The 19,114-nt window shown below is 35.6% G+C and overlaps 1 protein-coding gene across 1 annotated transcript; it reads right to left on the minus strand.

Annotated features, from left to right (window-relative positions):
* Positions 1-41: 41 nt before the first annotated feature.
* LOC113052423 (zinc finger protein RFP-like) lies at positions 42-3,283 on the minus strand. Its single transcript, XM_026216866.1, has 7 exons — positions 2,814-3,283; positions 2,624-2,719; positions 2,300-2,533; positions 2,078-2,216; positions 1,561-1,587; positions 961-1,440; positions 42-76 (listed from the first exon to the last, which is right to left on the minus strand). Exons 1-7 carry the CDS (start codon positions 3,201-3,203, stop codon positions 42-44), a joined length of 1,401 nt encoding a protein of 466 aa, XP_026072651.1. The 5' UTR covers positions 3,204-3,283.
* Between the last annotated feature and the right edge of the window lie 15,831 nt (positions 3,284-19,114).

The following is a 19,114-nucleotide window of genomic DNA, read 5'->3' on the forward strand; positions in this document are numbered from 1 at the left end:
AGAGACGACTTTGGTAGTTGATACGCTGGAGTTTCTTCCTGTTATAGCGACCTGTGTCTGCGCATGCGCAGAACGCCTACATGCAATACAGCGAAAATTACAGCTGTTTGGAAAAGCATATGCACTCCTACTTGGTTTTACTGGCACTTGAAGCCTTCAGAACGTTAAAATATAGATTCTAAAGTATTGTGGCAGAGCAAATGAACACCTCCCAAAAACAAGAGTGCCCAGAGTGCTGTTTATGTGATGGTGGCACATGTTTGTGTTTCTGAGTTCATTCTTTTGAGTTTCTCTATGCATAATTTCATAGATATGTGGCTATATTTAACCACTGGTTCACCTAAAACTCTTACACTATCTGTAGTTAAATGGCATGGTTTGATATAGTGCTCAGGTAAATTTGATCTAAGTAAATGTTAAACTTTTGAAATTCAGAAAAAAAGAACCACATATTGATGAATCAATACATTTCTTAACCACATAATTTTTTTTTTTAAATAAAACAGCAAGAGAATACACAGTAAAGTTATGCAAATAATTGCATAAATAATTTATTTTAATGCTTTTACTTCTGTAAACAGGTTTTGGTTTTTAGGAATGTAACGTAACACATCATCACCTACAACAAAACTGACCATGTAAACCATTGCCGCCCAGCTCAAATCGGCTAATTAAAGCTATAAGGCATAAAAAATATTAAGATATTATAAATGTTAACATGATGAATTTCTGTAAAGCTGCTTAAAAAAAACATTTGTAAAAAAAAAAAAAAATACATTCAAATTGACTTTGTGTGACAACAACAGTACATAATCATGTGATACATAACTTTATAATTTCTAGACACAATAATATCATCAACACAATGGCTTCTTCATGTGATGTAAAATGCAGTGTTCATTAAGTGTAGATAACAGGTGAGATGATTACGGGGGGGGGGGGGGGGTTGATCTTTATCACCTTTACTAAAGAGACAAAAATATAGATAGAGATTCTCAGTGAAAGACTGACCAGTGAAAGAGCAGATCTGAGATCTGGACTCCACATCATAGAAGGAGACCAGACCCTCTTCATAATCCACAAACACCCCCACCTTCTGCGGCTTCACTCTCAGATACAGACAGACAGATGGGCCAGCACAAGCCCAATATTCATTCCCATTCCTCAGTGCCACAGCCCAGAATCCATTCTGAGGACACATTGTGATCAGTCCCTTCCTGTTAATAGATTCTCTGGCCACTCCTAAATTCCAGTCAGTCTTTCCCTCCACATAAAATCTCCCTGAGGAGAATCCCTCTTTTCCCAGGACACCAGGATAGTGATCAAACCTCTCCAGGTTGTTTGGGAGCTTATGTTTAATGTCTCTATGTCTCACTTGTTTCCCATCATCAGACAGGATGAGATATGGATGAGCTGTATCAGGATCCAGAGTCACATCCACTGAGAGAGAGATCAGAGCATGTGAATCTTAACAGTACAAAGATTTAGATGTGTTAAATGTTTAACAATAAATAGTTGGTAAAAGTGATTATATGTTCAGCTTTCATCTCTGAATGTTACCTGTATAATGCTGCATCACTCTCAACACTGTGGAGGCAAATAATAAAACATCAACAGGTGTGGACAAACTAACATCCAAGATGATATTTTGTTGTCGTTTAAGTCATTAATACTTTTATTTAACAAGGGAAAAAATTAAAATCCTGAGGAAAAAAGAAGCAAAACTGTTTTCAACATTGATAATGATTTGACATGTTTATTGAGCACCAAAACATCATATAAGAATGATGAGATATTATATTACAATGCATTATTAAAGATCGTGTTTCTCTTAAGATTGGAGTAATGGCTGCTGAAAATTCAGCTTTGTCACAAGAATAAATTAAATATATCAAAAAAGGAAAGCAGTGTTTTTAATTTATAATAACACTCCACAATATTATGCTTAACTGTATTGGTGATTTGTTCTTGCATCATTGGTGAGCATTTGTGACCTTCTTACGGCCACAATATTTCCCTAGATAAAGCATGACTACTGTCAAAAGAAATTTTGTGTGCTGTATTTATTTTGACCTACCAGATTCATTGAGTTTCTTGTCTAGAGTTTCCTGAAGTTGAGTCAGAGCTCTCCTCAGAGTCTCCACACTCACATCAGTGTTCATACTGATCTCAGGCCAGCTCCTGGTGTGTGGAGGACTGTACAGGGATGGATCGATCTACAGCAGGAGAGAGGAGAAATCCCTCAGCTTGAGGAGTGTGAGTGTAGTCCTGTGATGTGAGCAGACAGAGAGACACTGACCTGTAGGAGCTGGAGGTGATCCTCAGTGTGTAAGAGACGATCCAGCTCAGTGTTTCTCATCTTGAGCTCAGCGAGTTCCTGCTGCAGCTCTTGAATGAGCTCTTCATCATGTGTCTCTGCTGCTTTCTGCTTCTCCTCCATCATCTCCAGCAGCTCGGCCTGACATCTCTCAATGGAGCGCATCAGATCGCCGAAGAGCTCAAAACTGGCTGCTTTCTCCTGCTCAGTGTTTTTCTACAAAACATAGTTTTATTTTAAATAATCCGATTTATTTTTAAAGCAAATCCTAACATTGCCAATTAAATATTATCAACATCCTCTCACTTTTCTGAGTTCTGCTGAGTGTTTGATGTTTTGAATCTTCTTGATTCTGTCCTGGATCATCTGCTGCACGTCTTTCTGTGTCTTCATCATATGACTCTATAAAAAACAGGAACACAGACACATTTAATTACTTGCTAGATATTTAAAATCAGATTATTAAAGTATTTTTAATGTTGTTAGTAACTCATGCCTTTTTCTCTTTCTCCACCTCTAGAGGAACAGTGTTGTGAGTCTTGTGGTCTCCATCAGTGCAAAACACACACACATATGTCTGATCATCTCTACAGAACAACTCCAGAGGTCTCTCGTGTTTCTGGCATATATAGTCCTTTATATTCTCCACAGGGTCCATCAGTTTGTGTTTGTTTAAATGCAGTTTCTGATGAAGATCCAGATGAGTTTCACAGTAAGAGGTCTGACACACCAGACAGGACTTCATAGCTTTCAGCTTTGTTTCTTCACACACATCACAGAGAACTTTGCCAAAATTTTGCACAAGCTGGCTGGTGTTGTCAGATCTTTTACTGTATTTATTTTTACACACTAAGAAGCTGCAATGCTGTCTTTTTTTTTCAGGCATTTGTCAGTGTATAAACCAATGATAGTTTATATTTTGTTGTGGAACATTTCTGTGCTTTTTGATTGTTTCTCTATACAAACTTGAGCTAGATGGCCTTTCGACTCGTTGATGGTTCAGTCGTCACCTACATGACTTCCAATATGTTGTATATGTAGTTAATGTAATAAAAAAATATTGTAAAACAACACTATCTAGTTTTGATTGAGTTATACAGCAAAAATTATTATTACTCGCTGTAAGCATTTGTTAATTCACTTATTCATTCTATGGATTACTGACTTGGAGGCTCATTCAGACTCCGTCTCCTAGTGTTTCCTGTTTTGGTGATGTTGCCATTGCTCTTCTTCCTCAAGTTGTTCATTCAAATCAGTGCAATTGTATTTCAGTTGAAGAGTTTGCAGACTAACAGATCACTTCTTTCTTTAGAGTCCTCATAATCTGAAGATTTCTTTGTATGCTTTTTGTACTGTTTAAAAAAGCAAGATCCGTCAGACATGTTTAATGAAACTCTGTTTTCATCACGTACCTGTCAGGGATTGCACTCACCTTGTCCAGAATCATCTTGCTTCAAAAGACCCTCCAGGTTGTTGCATCAGTTTAGTTCACTCTTACTGAAAACTCCCAGTCACCCGCAGATATGTCATAACTCCTCCTTTATTTTCTCCTTTACGAAAAAAAAAAAAAAAAAATATATATATATATATATATATATATATATAAAGTTGTCATATTACTGACCTAGATTAACGAATTAGTTTAGTTCCACAAGAAGTGTTGCCTGATGCTTGTCAGCCAATATTTTTAAATCACATGTCCAGCCAATATTCCGATCACTTTTTCGCTGTTTTCGTGAAGTGAATGTTTCATGTGCTATTTCTACTATCGCATCTGTAACCAAACCCGCTTTTGTCTAGTGCTCTATTCTCACCAGCAGGTGCCAGTATAAATCCAAGATCAAGACTGTTGATTTTAAATGTTTTGATGTTGACCTTTTTTTTAAAGGTAGAATTTTAATTTATTTTAAAATTTTACAAACTAAAATGAAATTAAAATTATATTTCAATTTTTAAAAACTACAATTTAAACTAAAATGTATTTAAATTACAACATACATTTTGAATGTCTTTTATACAGTGGGTAAGAAAATTAATAAATAAATAAATAAAATGAAAAAGTGGGCCTGTAGGTAAATTTTGGCATGCTTTGTTGTCAAAGAAATATTTTGCTTTTTAAATAAATTGTAATGTAAATGAATGTGTTATACTGTGGGTTCTAAAAGTTAATGATCATGAGTAAAAATGCAAACATTTATTAATTATTTAAATATATATATATATATATATATTATTTGTTCCCTCTTTTACTTTATTGACAGCAGCATTGAAAACTTGAATAGTGACTTGGAAATTTGTGACCTAGATATTTCATATTCATGTCATTATTAATACAAACATATTTGTTTTAAATGTTTTTATTATTTCTTTGATTAAATTAGATTTGAAATATCTCAACTTATCCAAATTAGCATTTTCACACAAAAAGTATTTAAAGCTTCCAAATAACTTTGAGGTTGTTTTAACCCTAAGATCCTTAAGTTAAAAAATGGAGGTCCAGAATACACAGAACCAGGAGGCCTAATGCCTCACTGCAGTGCAATATGCCCCATATCCTGGCCAATTGAAACCTGCCCACCGACACAGAGGGCTTAGCCAGCAGAGCCACTGACTCCTGAGTGTGATGCTAATGATGGCCATTAATGGAGCCTGACAGCACAATCTGCTCCTCTTTGTAGCACCTTTGCAGGATCTGCAGCTTGCAAGGGGCCAAAGAGGAGGTGGGAGGCTGGGGACGTCAGGACGAATCAAGTGGCAAGTGGTTGCGCAGGGACGGGGAGGTTTCAAGAACAGAGCCGGGGAGCTGCCACAGAGGGACTGTGGATTGCAGGGCGATCCCATCTGATCCCCGGGTGAGGATTAGCTTAATTAGAGCTCAATACCCTTTACAGTCAAAAGCAACTGTCAGTTACTGTCAAAAAGCACTGTCCAATAATGTGGGCTTAATTCGTCAGTGGTCCCAGAGGTGCAGGAATCACAGGCTTCACAATCCCAGAGCTGAACAGGAGTGACATCATTAGACTTGACCGTTTGCCTTGTTATATTTTTCATTTGCATGTCAGATAATCTTAACAGCGGCTGGAATAAAGCCCTATGAGCCATTTCAAACCAAGATCTGCTAAGGATTTTTATATATTTGTCAATTTTTATGGATGTATGTATTTATGTAGCAGAAAGCTATTTTACATCATATTTTGACAGAACAGGTAGTGAGTTGTGTTCTGTATTATTCATTTTGCACTCTGATGTCATTTAAATGCATATTTATTCAAAAACTTTCATTTATATAAATTATATTATTATGATACATTTTTATATTGTATTAAATATATTCCTATTACGAGAGGAATAAATAAATATATACATATAAATGAATATATTTCTTTGCTTGTAATGTATTATAATAGTGTATATTTGCTTGTACTATATTATAATACATATGAAACAATGTATGTACTAATAAACAATTTGTAATAATGCTTATTCTATTAATAATGCTAATTTCGGTATTATTAAAAAACTTTTATTTATAAACATTTTATAAGGATTATTTATAAGGATAAATACGGTACATAGGACATTTTACCTATATATATATATATATATATATATATATATATATATATATATATATATATATATATATATAGGTAAAATGTCCTATGTACCGTATTTATCCTTATTCATCAATTTTTTTAATATGGACATCATTGGACATAAAAAAATGGGCTCCTTTGCACAGTTTTTGTGAAGTTAATTGCAGAAACCTCACCATTACTCATTAAACAGGCAGCTTCGTCTTGGACTGAGTCTCTGTGCTGGCAGAGTGGCTGATTCAGGCTTAGTATCAGTGCAGCTCAGCTCGCCTTTGTGGCCCAAATGCCATCAGCTAAGCTGGTCTCAGACCTGCTTTGACCAGGCTTCCAGCCAATTTATCCAAAACAATGGCGTAATTAAATGAGCAAACAGATTAGAGCAGCTCGACACAGAGGGAGATGGGAGCGTAGATGAAGCCCTGCCAGGCCACAGCAGGTTCAGATAATACTTGAAAATGCATTAGCACATCTGTCCGGCATGCTGTGTTAAGCACAGATACGTAGGAGAGGGGTGAAGTGTATTACAGCACAGGGCTGGCCAAGTTTTCTTGTAGGGGCGGCTTCATCAATTGAATTTACATGAAGTTATTTTCTGCTATGGGGGAGGTAATGAATTGAGAGGAGTTTTTTTTTTCTGAAAGCACATTGAAACATACATACAAATAACTAAAGCAAACCCTAATTCTACAAAAGACTCATAGTGATATATATATGCATGCCATGCAAATGCATCACATAGGAATCAAGCGATCTGATATGCCACTGACATCAGCTGTATCAGTAATGAAGGAATGCATGGTCAGTGTCCAATATAAGCCATTTGTGAAAACACTCACCATTTTAGATACTTTTCACTGTTATTCTGTGGTATTCTATCAAGAGCTATCTATGGTGGTCTGATTATTTGGAGAAAAGTTGTAACAAAAGAACTATGGTTATGTTACTAGAGAAAAAAATTAAGCTCCCTTAGACTCTGGGGCAGTGTGTGTGTGTGCGTGTGTGTGTGTGTGTGTGTGTGTGTGTGTGTGTAGGTTATTTGAAACACCAAATATGCTTTTTTAAAATTAACTATACAAATGAAAACATTTTCTTCAATGGAATCAGTTTCTATATTGTATTTTATGATTACAAAGCTGCAAATTCATATGAAATTGTATGATCTCACTGGTGTATTATTGTAATCATGGTGAAGTTTAACCTACAATTTATATGTATTTGCATAGATAGATAGATAGATAGATAGATAGATAGATAGATAGATAGATAGATAGATAGATAGATAGATAGATAGATAGATAGATAGATAGATAGATAGATAGATAGATAGATAGATAGATAGATAGATAGATAGATAGATAGATAGATAGCAGAGAAGCTGAATGATGTTTTCTTATTTTTAGGGCCTGGGAGATTTTCCCAAGTGAAAAATAAGCGCTGAGGCTTTTGTTTTCTCTGAAATACTATAAGAGAAAGCTTCTTAGAGGATATCTATGTTTGATTTGGGTTTTGTCCATCAGTCCTGTTTGTAGACTTCAAATCTCCCTTTTGTCGCACGTCTGGACTATCCTAATGACTTCTTTGAACTGCTGATGTTCTCTGACGTTCAGCTTTGTGTGCAACTCAACCTCTCGTCTGGAAACATGCTAAGTCGCTAACCTCCACACTCTTTCCCACATCAGTCACGACTGAGTAAGAATGGTTTCTCAGTTTTTTCAGCATCTTACAGGTCTTGCAATGGCCTCTCAGCAAGACTTTGGCTTTAAGATTGAGAGTGTGGACTCTGAACCAAATGGAGGATCATATCAGACCCACCACAGCCCTGAGATATTTCCCTGCCAAAGAGCAAACACAAGTACAAATGGCCAGACTGCTTGCACAATGCCACAGTGACAGGAGCCAAATTAGCTAGAGGCTAACAACAATTTCCCAACACCTGTATTAGTGTGAAATCTCTGCAGGGAGCTGAGCTGAACAAGCACTAATCCCAATAAACCCTACATTACTCCTCCTACCAAATCAGCATTTGCATATTCTCCATTTATTGGTTGATGAGGAAGGTTTGCAGGGATTGGGCTCGTTTCAGTCCTCCAGACTCTGACTCTCGCTGCCTGGGTGGTTCGATGATTATCTCCAGCCCGTGTTAGTGAGAGTCAGGGCCGTGTGTGTGTTAGAGATTAGCAGGCTTTAAAACATTCTCTCACCCCCGCGACTGAACCTAATTGGAGAGGTGGAGAAGATTCAGCCATTGGGCCTGAGATGTTTGCTTAGGAGTCGACTGGCTGTGATGTTCAGGCCCACGATGGTTACTGTTCTCCGTTTCTTTTCAAAACAGATGAAAGGGAGATGCCACAGCAAGAATGGGATGGGAACTTTTTTACCAATTTTATTTGGATGGATACGATTCAGATGAAAAGAGGAAGATGTTGGGCTGCTAGGGAAAAATTGAGGCCACTTGGTCTCTTTGGATGATGGACAAAAATGGGTGAATGAGCTCATTGGGCATACACTTTGACCACATTATTTACTGTGTAAGCCTACCAAAAGTTGGAAGAAATACATGCACGTGATAAAACTTTAGAAATGTGCAATGGCCATAAAAAGTTTTGTGATTTCAGAAATCTATGAGACCTGGTTCACCTCTTAAATGAGACTGATTCTGCAACCTTTACATTGTTCCTAGATCAATATCACATCGGTCATAAAAATCTAATAATTAATCATAAATAGTCATTTCAAATATGTAAATTGCTTTTATTCTGAATCGCCAAAGTATTAAGCATGCTCTTTGCTATATGGTCAAAATAAATTGGGACTGGGTCTGTCAAACCAAAAAGCACCATAAAACTGTCATCAAAGTTGTAGATTTGCACTAAATTCCACATGATAGTTAAAAAAAAATTTACTGAAAAGTTCAGAAATTTCAATTATTTAATTTAATTATTCAAGTTTGATTAGAAGACATTATGTTGAATTATGTTGCGCTTTTAGAAAATAAAGGTACAAAAGTTGTCATTGGTGCAGTACCATTTCTAAAGGTACTAATATGTACTATTAAGGAATTCATATGCACCTTTTAGGGGTAAATAAAGTACAAAAGTGTACATTTTGAAAAGGTTCTGCCCCAGTGACAGCGTTTGTGCCTTTTGTTCTAAAAGTGGAATATAAATAGTTCTGTATTTACTAACTGTTGATTCATTAAAATTACATTGGATTCACTGACTTGTATTTTATTGACAAAAAAAATGCTAAGACATTTTTTCAAATATATTTTTCATGTTCAGATAAAACAGATAAAAAATGCTTGGAACAACATGAATAAATGATGAAATAAATTTCAGCAATCTAAAACAAATAAGGCTTAAATCTGAATTTAGAACAATCACTAAATTTGACAGATGGTACATACAAGGGTTTAATCCTTAAAAATAAATAATGAACACAAACACAGCTTCACCTACTTAAGCTGTACTGTTAATAAAATTGAAAAGTGACAGTAAAGACATTCATAATCTAAAAAAAAAATTGTATTTAAAAAAAGCTTTTGTTTTGAACTTTCTGTCTGTCAAAGAATAGAATATTGAAATCCTGATTTTTTTTTTTTTCATAAAAAATATCAAGCAACTGTTTTCAACATTGATAATAAGAGGAAATATTTCTTGAGCATAAAATCAGTATATTAGACTGATTTCTGAAGGATCACGTGAGACTGAAGACTGGAGTAATGATGATGAAAATGTATCTTTGCCATCACAAGAATAAATTACATTTTAAAATATCTGAAAATAGAAAAAAAGTTATTTTAAATGGTAGTGATTTTTCACAATAAGCTTAATTTACTGTATTTTTATCAAATAAATGCAGCGTTATTGTGAGCATATTACATCTTCATTAAAAAAAAACAGTATTACATATTCTCTAATAAGAAATGTAATATTAGAAATGTAATATAAGTGTAGGCTTAGAAAACATGATCTTTTACATAAGATATGATAGCAATCACGTGTTCTAGAGGTGAGAGTAAGATCAAGGTTTCCTTTTTCACTCAGTCATCATCTGGACATTGATATTTGACCAACTAATAAAAGCGAGAGAAAAAAAGGTCCTTCCTCATGCTTTCATCTGTCATGTGCTGTCTGCAGTGTTAACTTCAGTGTCCCAAACCTTCAAGATCTCCATCCTCACGGGAGCTCATACGGCCCAACAGTGCGGTTTAGTCTAATTTTGATTTTAAGTGAGCAACAGATCAGATATCAATGGCTATTCCCACAGGCTGCAACCCTGTCAGATACCCCTCTGTGCCAATTAGTCAAGAGAAAGGACGAATGACAATGACAGGCATGTGATGGGGGCAGAAGCTGCACTGCTGGGGCACTAAACCCTACCGGTGCAGGGGCTAATGGCTAATCAGAGAGAGACTTAAGAGAGTCCTTTTGGGGATAGCTGTCCTGGGAGAGTGCAAGTGTGGAACATGGTGAGATGCTAAATGGTGGCTGTTGAATTGGACTGATATTGGGAGAGATCAGCCAGAGTTTTGACAGGACAAATATATATATTATGCAGTATGCCATTTCAAAATAAATTAAGTAAAAAATAATTACCGTATATTTTGTTGATGATGTCCAATTTTGTCACTTTTATCATATATAAATATATATGTAATTTGAACATTTTATTTGGTACTGTGTCACCACATGATGGCCAATAAAAATTCTGGTTCCTGAAGCAAAATCAGGGTATAATTTACACTACCATTCAAAAAAAAAAAAAAAAAAAAAGTTTATGTTTTTTTAAGAATTCTCTTATGCTCACCAAGGTAGTTATTTGATCACAAATACACTATTTAAAAAATGACAATGTATAATAAATACATTAAATAACATATAATAAATTATGTTTACATTTTAAAATTACAATGTTCTATTTTTCATTTTCAAATATAATTTTGTGTAAACGAAAGAACAACATTTCTTTGAAATGCTATTTTTGTTACAATGTAAAAGTCTACTTGCTTAATATTATTTTTATTTTTTTAAATACGAAAAAAAATTATAATACATAATGATAAATTACTAAATTTAAATGAAAGTCAAAAACACAGTCATTAGAAACCTCTCATAAAATTAATATGACCCTGTGTCAAATTGGGATACATTTAATCCCTCTTTGAAGCAGAGGTGAGATGCTGCAAATAAATTGTGTTTATTATAACCTGTCATGACAAGGAAACACTAACCATGACGGATGACCCATAAGGACTCAAACACATACACACACAGACTTTAAACAGTCCTCTGATCTCAGAGTTATTGATCGTTTCATTACGTCGTTTTGCTTTTTCTGTGACGGCCATTCAGTCTTTGCTGTCATCTCCTATTGAACCCTGTGCTCGGATGGGTAAAAACAGGACAGAGAGCCGGGGTCCCGGCAGACGGGGTGAGGGTTTGTGGTCGAGTGGGACACCGTCTGTCGCTGCCATCGTGGTTGTGAACGAGTGTGTATTCGAAAAATGGGTAGAGCAGGTGGTGTGACTAAGCAGAGCCTGGCGCAAATGGGCCGTGCGTATGTGTGTGTGTGTGTGTGTGTGTGTCTGTGATGAGACAGGGGTGTCACCTCTTGCTCCTCCGAATAGAGAGGCCCAACACACCCACCCAACTGTTTGGCATTCAGAAGTGTCCACCTCCTTTTTTTGCTTCTATCCTTTCTTTTAGTCCTCCCTTTCTTGGCTTCATAATGCATTGTTAACAAAACAGTTTACCAGGCTTGGCTGGTACGTTATCCAGCGGGCCTCTGGAGACGCTGTGATTTAGGCAAATGCTTTCAGAGAGAGGTGTGGCCGTGGGGTCTTAACAAAACGCCACATGAGCTGAGACTGAATCTTCTCTCTTCTGCCCTTTTTAGTCTCCTCCATACATTAAATAGCAATTAGGCTCTGTATGTGTGCAGTGTGCTGAAGCTATGATCTCACTGCATATGCATGAATGAGCCATACTCAGCACCTCACATGATCATAAATACCCATTTCTATGGTTCACCCAGTGTATGAAAATAAAAATAATGTGTTTGAGAGTCAAAATGATAGTGAAGTAGAAGTTGACTTGGTCCTGTCTGATAAAAACATTGACTTGCTTTAATCCAGTGACATATTCATTCTTAAAATCATCATTTAAATATGATTATCTTAAAAAAAAATAGATTTTTTTCCTACTGCTTAAACCTATTTTACATAACAGATGTTTATAAATAATAAATAGAATATATCACTTACGTAAAAAAAAAAAAAAAAAAAAAAAAAAATGAAAATTCTGTATGAATAATTTTTTAACTGAAATATTTACATTTGTCTGCCTTGACAATGATTATACATTTAACCCTGTAAAGCCTGACATATGAAAATTATGAATTTAAAATCAAGAAAAACTTGATTCAGTGTTCATGTTGAAATATTACTTACAGTATAAGAGTTACTCTTTGGTTTACTTACAAAAAATGTGTAATGATTTCATAACAATAAGAATTTTTACAATTAAGGCATTATACTTTTCTAAAAAGTATGAACTATCAATCAGATGAAAAAAAGGCATGTAGAAGACGTTCAGCCTGTATTTCAATGCTATTTTGATCATGCTGAAAATTTAAAGGCCTTAGACATTTTTATTTAATTGAACGTTATTGTCAAAAGACAAATCTTCACAAAACAAAATTCCAATAATGTTACTCTAAGGAGTTATTTTTGCCCAATCTGAGCCTTCAGAATGTTGAATCACTAACATTAAATCATTTCTGACTAAACCCAAACCAGTTCATTTAGATTTAGTTACCACATGATTTAAGTGACCTGTCAAAGAGAAAAGTTTGTTGGCTACTTTACAAAACAAAAGTAAAAAGTTCATAAGGCAAACATGTGCAGCTAATGCTTAGAAACAGCAGGCCATTCGTGTACAAAGATGTCATAAAAAGACTTTAAAAATCCCAGGCCCGATATAAAAGCCTTAAAGAGTGACAATGCCTCCAACCGAGCTGCCACCCTCGGCGGACACACTTCACCATAGCCACTGCACTCTCCACGTCAGTGTGACCTTTTACAATATCATCTCTCTCTGAAGATCTCACTGCGAGGGGTGGCGATGCGGAAAGGGGCAGACCTAAAGACCGGTGCCGACCCGAGGTGAAAACGGGCATCTTGTCCTGATAAATCATGGCGTAATGGGCCCTTCATTGTGCCTGGCATTGTGCTCCAGCACTCCCGCAGTCTGCCACTTTTTGCCTGTTAAGCTGACAGGAATAATGAACTGGCTGCTTTGAACTGGCCTCACAATATTGACTGGTTGCACACAGCAGATGTCTCCAGCTAAAGCAACTGGTAAATGCACATTAGGTTAACAAAAGGGGCCTTTGCTTTTAGGGGGTGGGAGGTGCGGCCACTGGGGGTGTGTTAAAGTTTTTTTGCAGGGGGTGCTGGGGAGATCGGGGCGTAGGTGCAGTCAACAGACAGACAGGGAGCTTCATTTTAAAACAATTCATTTGTCAAAGTGGCCATTCAGCTCGGGCTGCTTTGTGCATTTGAAACGCTTGTGGGTGTGTGTCGGGCTAAAAGCGGGGCCAGCCTGCGCTGTTTCGATGACTGAAGAGAGCGAAGAAGATGCCAGCACGCAGCACACATGCTAATCGGCAAACTTTTGGTTTCCCTGCATTTTGTGAGAACAGCAATTTTCTCCCCTTATTACCATCAAAATTAGAAAGAATGATAGAACGGATAGAACGGACAGTTTTCAGCAAAACCCTCGTGCTGGCCTAAAAATGGGGCTCTTTCTGGGAAGGATTTATATTATCATGGACACATGGTAACCAAATGTGACCTCAAAGGCATTATACTATTCAGTCACTTGTTGGTCTACTACTACACTGTAAAATACATTTTTTTAAATGAATAAAACAAAGATTACTGGAGTAAATTTAAAAAGAAAATACTATTTCAGTCTTTCTATTTCTAAAATGAAAATGAAAAATGTTGCCTTGGCAATTAGCTGAAAAAAAAAGCATTGTATGTACATGTATGAAGCTGACATTTAATTAGTTTTTTTTTTTTAGTTTTTTTTTTTTTAGTTTTAGTTTAGTTAAATATAATAACCTTTATGTACATGAAATATAAAATAAATATACACTATTGAATTGTTATTTCAAACATCAATGTCCATTATTTTAAATAACATATTAAGTAATTAATTGAATTCTATTGCAATTGTATATCGGTTTTCCTCTAATTGAATTAAATCCTCAGTATTTTAATAGTCTACTACTACAAAGTTTACAGTATATGTGTCCCAGTGACAATGTGCTATTGTTGCCCATTTAGATAAAGAATAAAAATATGCATTTACCTAACATCCCAAAACACAGTCATGTGAGCTTGATTAAACACATTTCAAATACAAGGATATTAAAAACTTAAAAGCCATTCAAATTAGTTTTTTTTTTTACAAAAATATGGAATATTTTAGAATTGAAAACTCATGGTATGAAACTAAATGTGAAACATCAATGCACATAATTTTATTTACATGTGCTAAGCTATCAATCTGTGTGCATGCAACAATACATGAAAAAACAGATACAGGATGACAAAAAAGCCAAAACAGTTTTTGTAAAAATCATATTCATTACATACAATTACATTCACTATCGTCCTAATAATGACTATTACCTATCATTACTACATATCATTATCATTAATATGATTTTGAACACAGAGGCTGAAAGCGCTAGCGTCTGCGTGGAGAAAGCCTGATTTAAAGCGTGACCGTGGTAATGCTGCTGTAATAGGCCATGACTAAGGGTACCAGCTCAGACACACAGAGGGGCACATTGCAGCGAGAGGGCTACGGCAGGCCAGCGCTGATTAGCATATAATTGCTGCCATTGTATTTGACATGGAGAATTAAGAACCAGCTTGGTGGCAAGATGTCCATTCGTCCCAATAACAGGGGACACGACATATGGAGAAGAGATAAGGAGACTAGACTGTAGATACTGAGAGCTGAGAGAGGTTTCTATCTGATCTGGCTCTTAAAAATAATTGTGTTCAATGCAATGGATTCAGATTGATTCAGTCATATTAAATGCAAATTTTGACAGCTTTTGTCACATTAAATACATTTTAGGTTGTTTTTGATAAAACAGGTTAGTGAGATCATTCATTCAAGTGAATAAGTAAGTAAATCAGTCAATCAATAAATATATAAATAAAGATGGTCGGCTAACAAAAATGTTGTATCTAAACTGGTTTTATTCAAAATCAATTATGTCTTAATCAATAACAATGTATTCGTTTACATCAACAAAATTAATTCAGGCTCAGGTTAAAGGTAGAAAAAACACACTTTTTACAATCTACTTAATTCTTCTGGCATGATTAAATCTATATATCAGTTGGGGGGGGGGGTGCACATAAATCCATATAAATAAGTTTTGTTCAACGAAGCAGAACTGTGAACTCAGAGATTTTCAGATCGCAAACCATGAATTTGAGATTATAAATATTTGATAAGATTATAACTATCTGCTTCTTGAGGCGATATAAATGAGGCCCCCTCCCCTTCCCTCACACACACACACTCACGCACACACACACACACACACACTTTTCAACAGTTTCTTTTAAATTCTAAATCTCTTTTAAATCGCACATTTCTTTCTTTCGCTCTTGTCTCAGTGACTCTTTTTGGTGACCCGACTCAAAGGGAGAGAAGCTACGTCTTTCCCCCCTTTACGTTCCTCTCATGCGACAGCTGAGCGAGTGAGTGTGTGGAAAAAAGAGAAAGAGAGGGAAAGAGAAATACAGCCTGGCACTGAATGACCTGACCACTGGTGACAAAGCAGGATTGGTCACGCTGGCTTGAGAGTAATGGGGCAAAGAGAAATGCTTGTGTGTGTGTGTGTGTGTGTTATGATTCGCTTGCTTTGACACAGTTAAACTGGTTCCGTCTCAACACCAGATGTAACACAACTAAGAGGATTCAAGCCATATACACAGGTGTATAAAACTTTCTCTCACGCTGTCCTCTAAATAATTGCACATTTATCAAAGATGAATATCATGGAATGCCTCGTGTTTGCACACATGTATGAAAACATAATCAAGAAATAGATGCACAGTTGTAAGTTTAGCACTCTTTTTTTGGAGAGCTCATATTTATGAAACAATATCATTCAGATATTATATCATACTCAAAACCTACCAGCATTAACAGTGAAAACTGTGCAAATGAGTAATTTAACATGCAAAAAATCGGACAATAGGTATAAAAGCAGTTTGTCAAACTTGTTTATTATAGAATCTGAGATTTGTTTGAAACTTGTACCATTCGTGTAACAGACATGAATTTTAACTTAAATCAATGCAACTTGTTGAGGAGCTGTTATCTGCTCAGCAATCAATCAAGTTTTGAGAGAGGACATATACTACCGTTCAAAAGTTTGGGGACGGTAAGATATTTTTATGTTTTTAAAAGAAATCTCTTATGTTCTCCAAGGCTGCATTTATTTGATCAAAAATACAGGAAAACAGTAGCATAATAAATTAGTAATACAATTTAAAACTAATGTTTACTATGTTAATACTAGCAAGTGCCACTCATATTTTCTTCAGAAAAAAACACAAATCTAGATTATTGTATTTAAAATGAACTAAAACAGTAGGAAAGAGAGAATAAACTGTTGTGCTGCACATGAGCAACAGCTTATTTTGTAATGAGCATATATGTTTATTGTATAAATGTGAGGGAAGTCACATTCTCCACGGACATCCTTTAAGATGAGCGGCACATAGCAGGATTGTTATTCTCTCTCTTTGTCCTCCTCAAGGCTTGAGGAAGGCACATGAGGGCCTGTCGCAGGTAGAGCAGAATAGGGATGGCTCCTCTGAAAAAACCCTTGCCCCCATGCTTGATTGCCCCCTTATTGACACTCACTCTCAAGTCCACAATAGCAGTCCTCAGACACTGTTGAATAGACTTACTCCTGACGGCCTGCCTCCCAGCCACTCTCGCCCTAATCCAATCCCCCAACCTGCACCACTGAGCCAAATATATCCTAGAGACCCCTTGTTCTTCTGTGGATTATATCTATCTGACTTATGCAATCGCAATCAGACATGCACACAAATTGTGGGAGATATTTCTGTAAAGGTAAAAAAAATAAAGTAATGAATAATTCAAAGTTCAAAAGGACTTTCTGAAACCAACTGGGTGTTGAAATCATTATGTATATGGATTAGTGTTGGTTACAGTTGACTTACTTAGCCGATATATATAATGCATTATTAAAGTTGTTTTAATGCATTGATGCATTAATTATGCCTTGTAATGCCTTGTAATGCAATTGTATGATCTCATGAATAATTGTAACCAAAGTTAGGGCTGCGAGATTATGACAAAAGTCATAATTGTCCATTGTTCCCTTGAAATTGTAATTGCGAATATTGATGACGATTATCACAATTTATGTTGAATGATGTTTTAAATAACTTTATACCTGCATGCCAAATTTTTATATGAAAATAAAATAATAACACTACTGAAAAACTTTTATTGCTTTTCCATAGCATTAAACCTCAAATGTCAACTATACATTGTTGTTTTCATTATTAAATAAAAAAATAAATAATTATGCACCTCAGTATTATGTTATAAAGAAACTGTCACAAACTGATTTTTTTGTGACACCAGGAATAAAAAGAACATTTCAAATATCAGGTAAACAAGGTTTTCATAAGTTATCTCGTTTCAAGAAGATGCAAAAGTTATCAGCCTAGTGTTGCAAATGCGCTCACATGTAAGTTCTTGGAATTTTTAATTAGAAGAAGAGCCAAGAAGAACGTTTGTAGTGTCTGTGTTCAATAAAACGTAGATTACCCAACTTTAAATCCACTTCAGCACACTTGTGCCGCAATAAAGCCTGTGAAAGTGTTCATAGAGGTAATGACGGGCCTTAATTAGAAACCTCACTTTCCCAGCATGCTCCTCTCCTGCAGATTAACCCCTGAACAATTCCAATCAACAACCTCAGTCTGATGAGGGCCACCATTGACTTGCATGTTGGAAAGCCTCTATACTCACACTCCTGGTGTCATTGGAGGGATTCCATTAGATACAATGACGGTGAGCTTTATAATGGGACAGAAGCCAATTTTAAAGTCGCCTTCTTTGTCTAATCAGGACAGGCTCACTGTCATTAGTTTCCACTCTGTGTGGAAGAATGGCCGGAGTCAGCTGTAGACTCCTCAGGGCTCTATGTCAGTGTAATGAACTGAGGCTCTTTGTGTGGTGTTGGGTTTATTATTGGGTTCAGAGACCAGGGAAAAAAGAGAGTGCTTCTTGAAGAAGGATTGTTGGAAAAAAACTGCCCTGAAAACCCCTCCAATTTATATAAGATAACCACACAATCTTGCTACTATTACTAATGGACAAAAATAGCTCAGCGTTGCATTTTTTTAGGGTTGATTTGTTAACTGTTGTTATGGGGAATATTAAGTACTTGTTTAGTTCTGTATAAATATAATGGAGCACAAATTATAGAATTGATCATTTATAGGATTTTTGTTGATCATTTCATGATTAAATATTTAGTTTAAATATTTAATTCCGTTCTTTCTGGAATTGTAAATTATAAATAAATATACTCTTATGTTTATAGCAATAAACAATTTATACTCAGATCTTTTCATTGTATATAAGGATGTTTCTTCAGCTATTTCATACTACAATATGCATGTAGTATATATATATATATATATATATATATATATATATATATATATATATATATATATATAAACTGGCAGATTTATTTTTAGGTGCATTAATTATTCTAAAATATTTTATATTTTTTGAATAACAAAATTCTGTTAACTTTTAAAAAAAAATCCTCTGGGAGATAAAGCTTTCAAAACTTCTTGCTGAAAGGACAATCTAAATAAAATCAAGCAGTTGTTCACTTCTTGTGCTTTGAAGCATATTTATCCAAGTCTGTGTTAAGTAAAATCATTTTCAAGATGCTTTCTTGGTATCAGAACAGCAACTTGAAAGTGCTCGACGTGCAAGTTTACAAAGTTTACAAAGGCTAAGTGTGTAGCGTGCGAGTGTAGCAGGTTGTTCTTGTGTAGCACAATTCATCTCTACAGAGAGGCTGTCGATCCTCTCAGTAA

Source organism: Carassius auratus, chromosome 32, assembly GCF_003368295.1.
Source record: "Carassius auratus strain Wakin chromosome 32, ASM336829v1, whole genome shotgun sequence".
NCBI classification, from domain to species: Eukaryota; Metazoa; Chordata; class Actinopteri; order Cypriniformes; family Cyprinidae; genus Carassius; species Carassius auratus.

Bases quoted from the DNA above. Each gene is read 5' to 3' on its own strand.
- LOC113052423 (XM_026216866.1), bottom strand. From the start codon at position 3,203: ATGCCTGAAAAAAAAAGACAGCATTGCAGCTTCTTAGTGTGTAAAAAT. The intron at 2,720-2,813 runs GCATGAGTTACT...TGTTTTTTATAG, and splicing joins AGGTGGAGAAAGAGAAAAAG to AGTCATATGATGAAGACACA. The intron at 2,534-2,623 runs GTGAGAGGATGT...TATGTTTTGTAG, and splicing joins ACTCAGCAGAACTCAGAAAA to AAAAACACTGAGCAGGAGAA.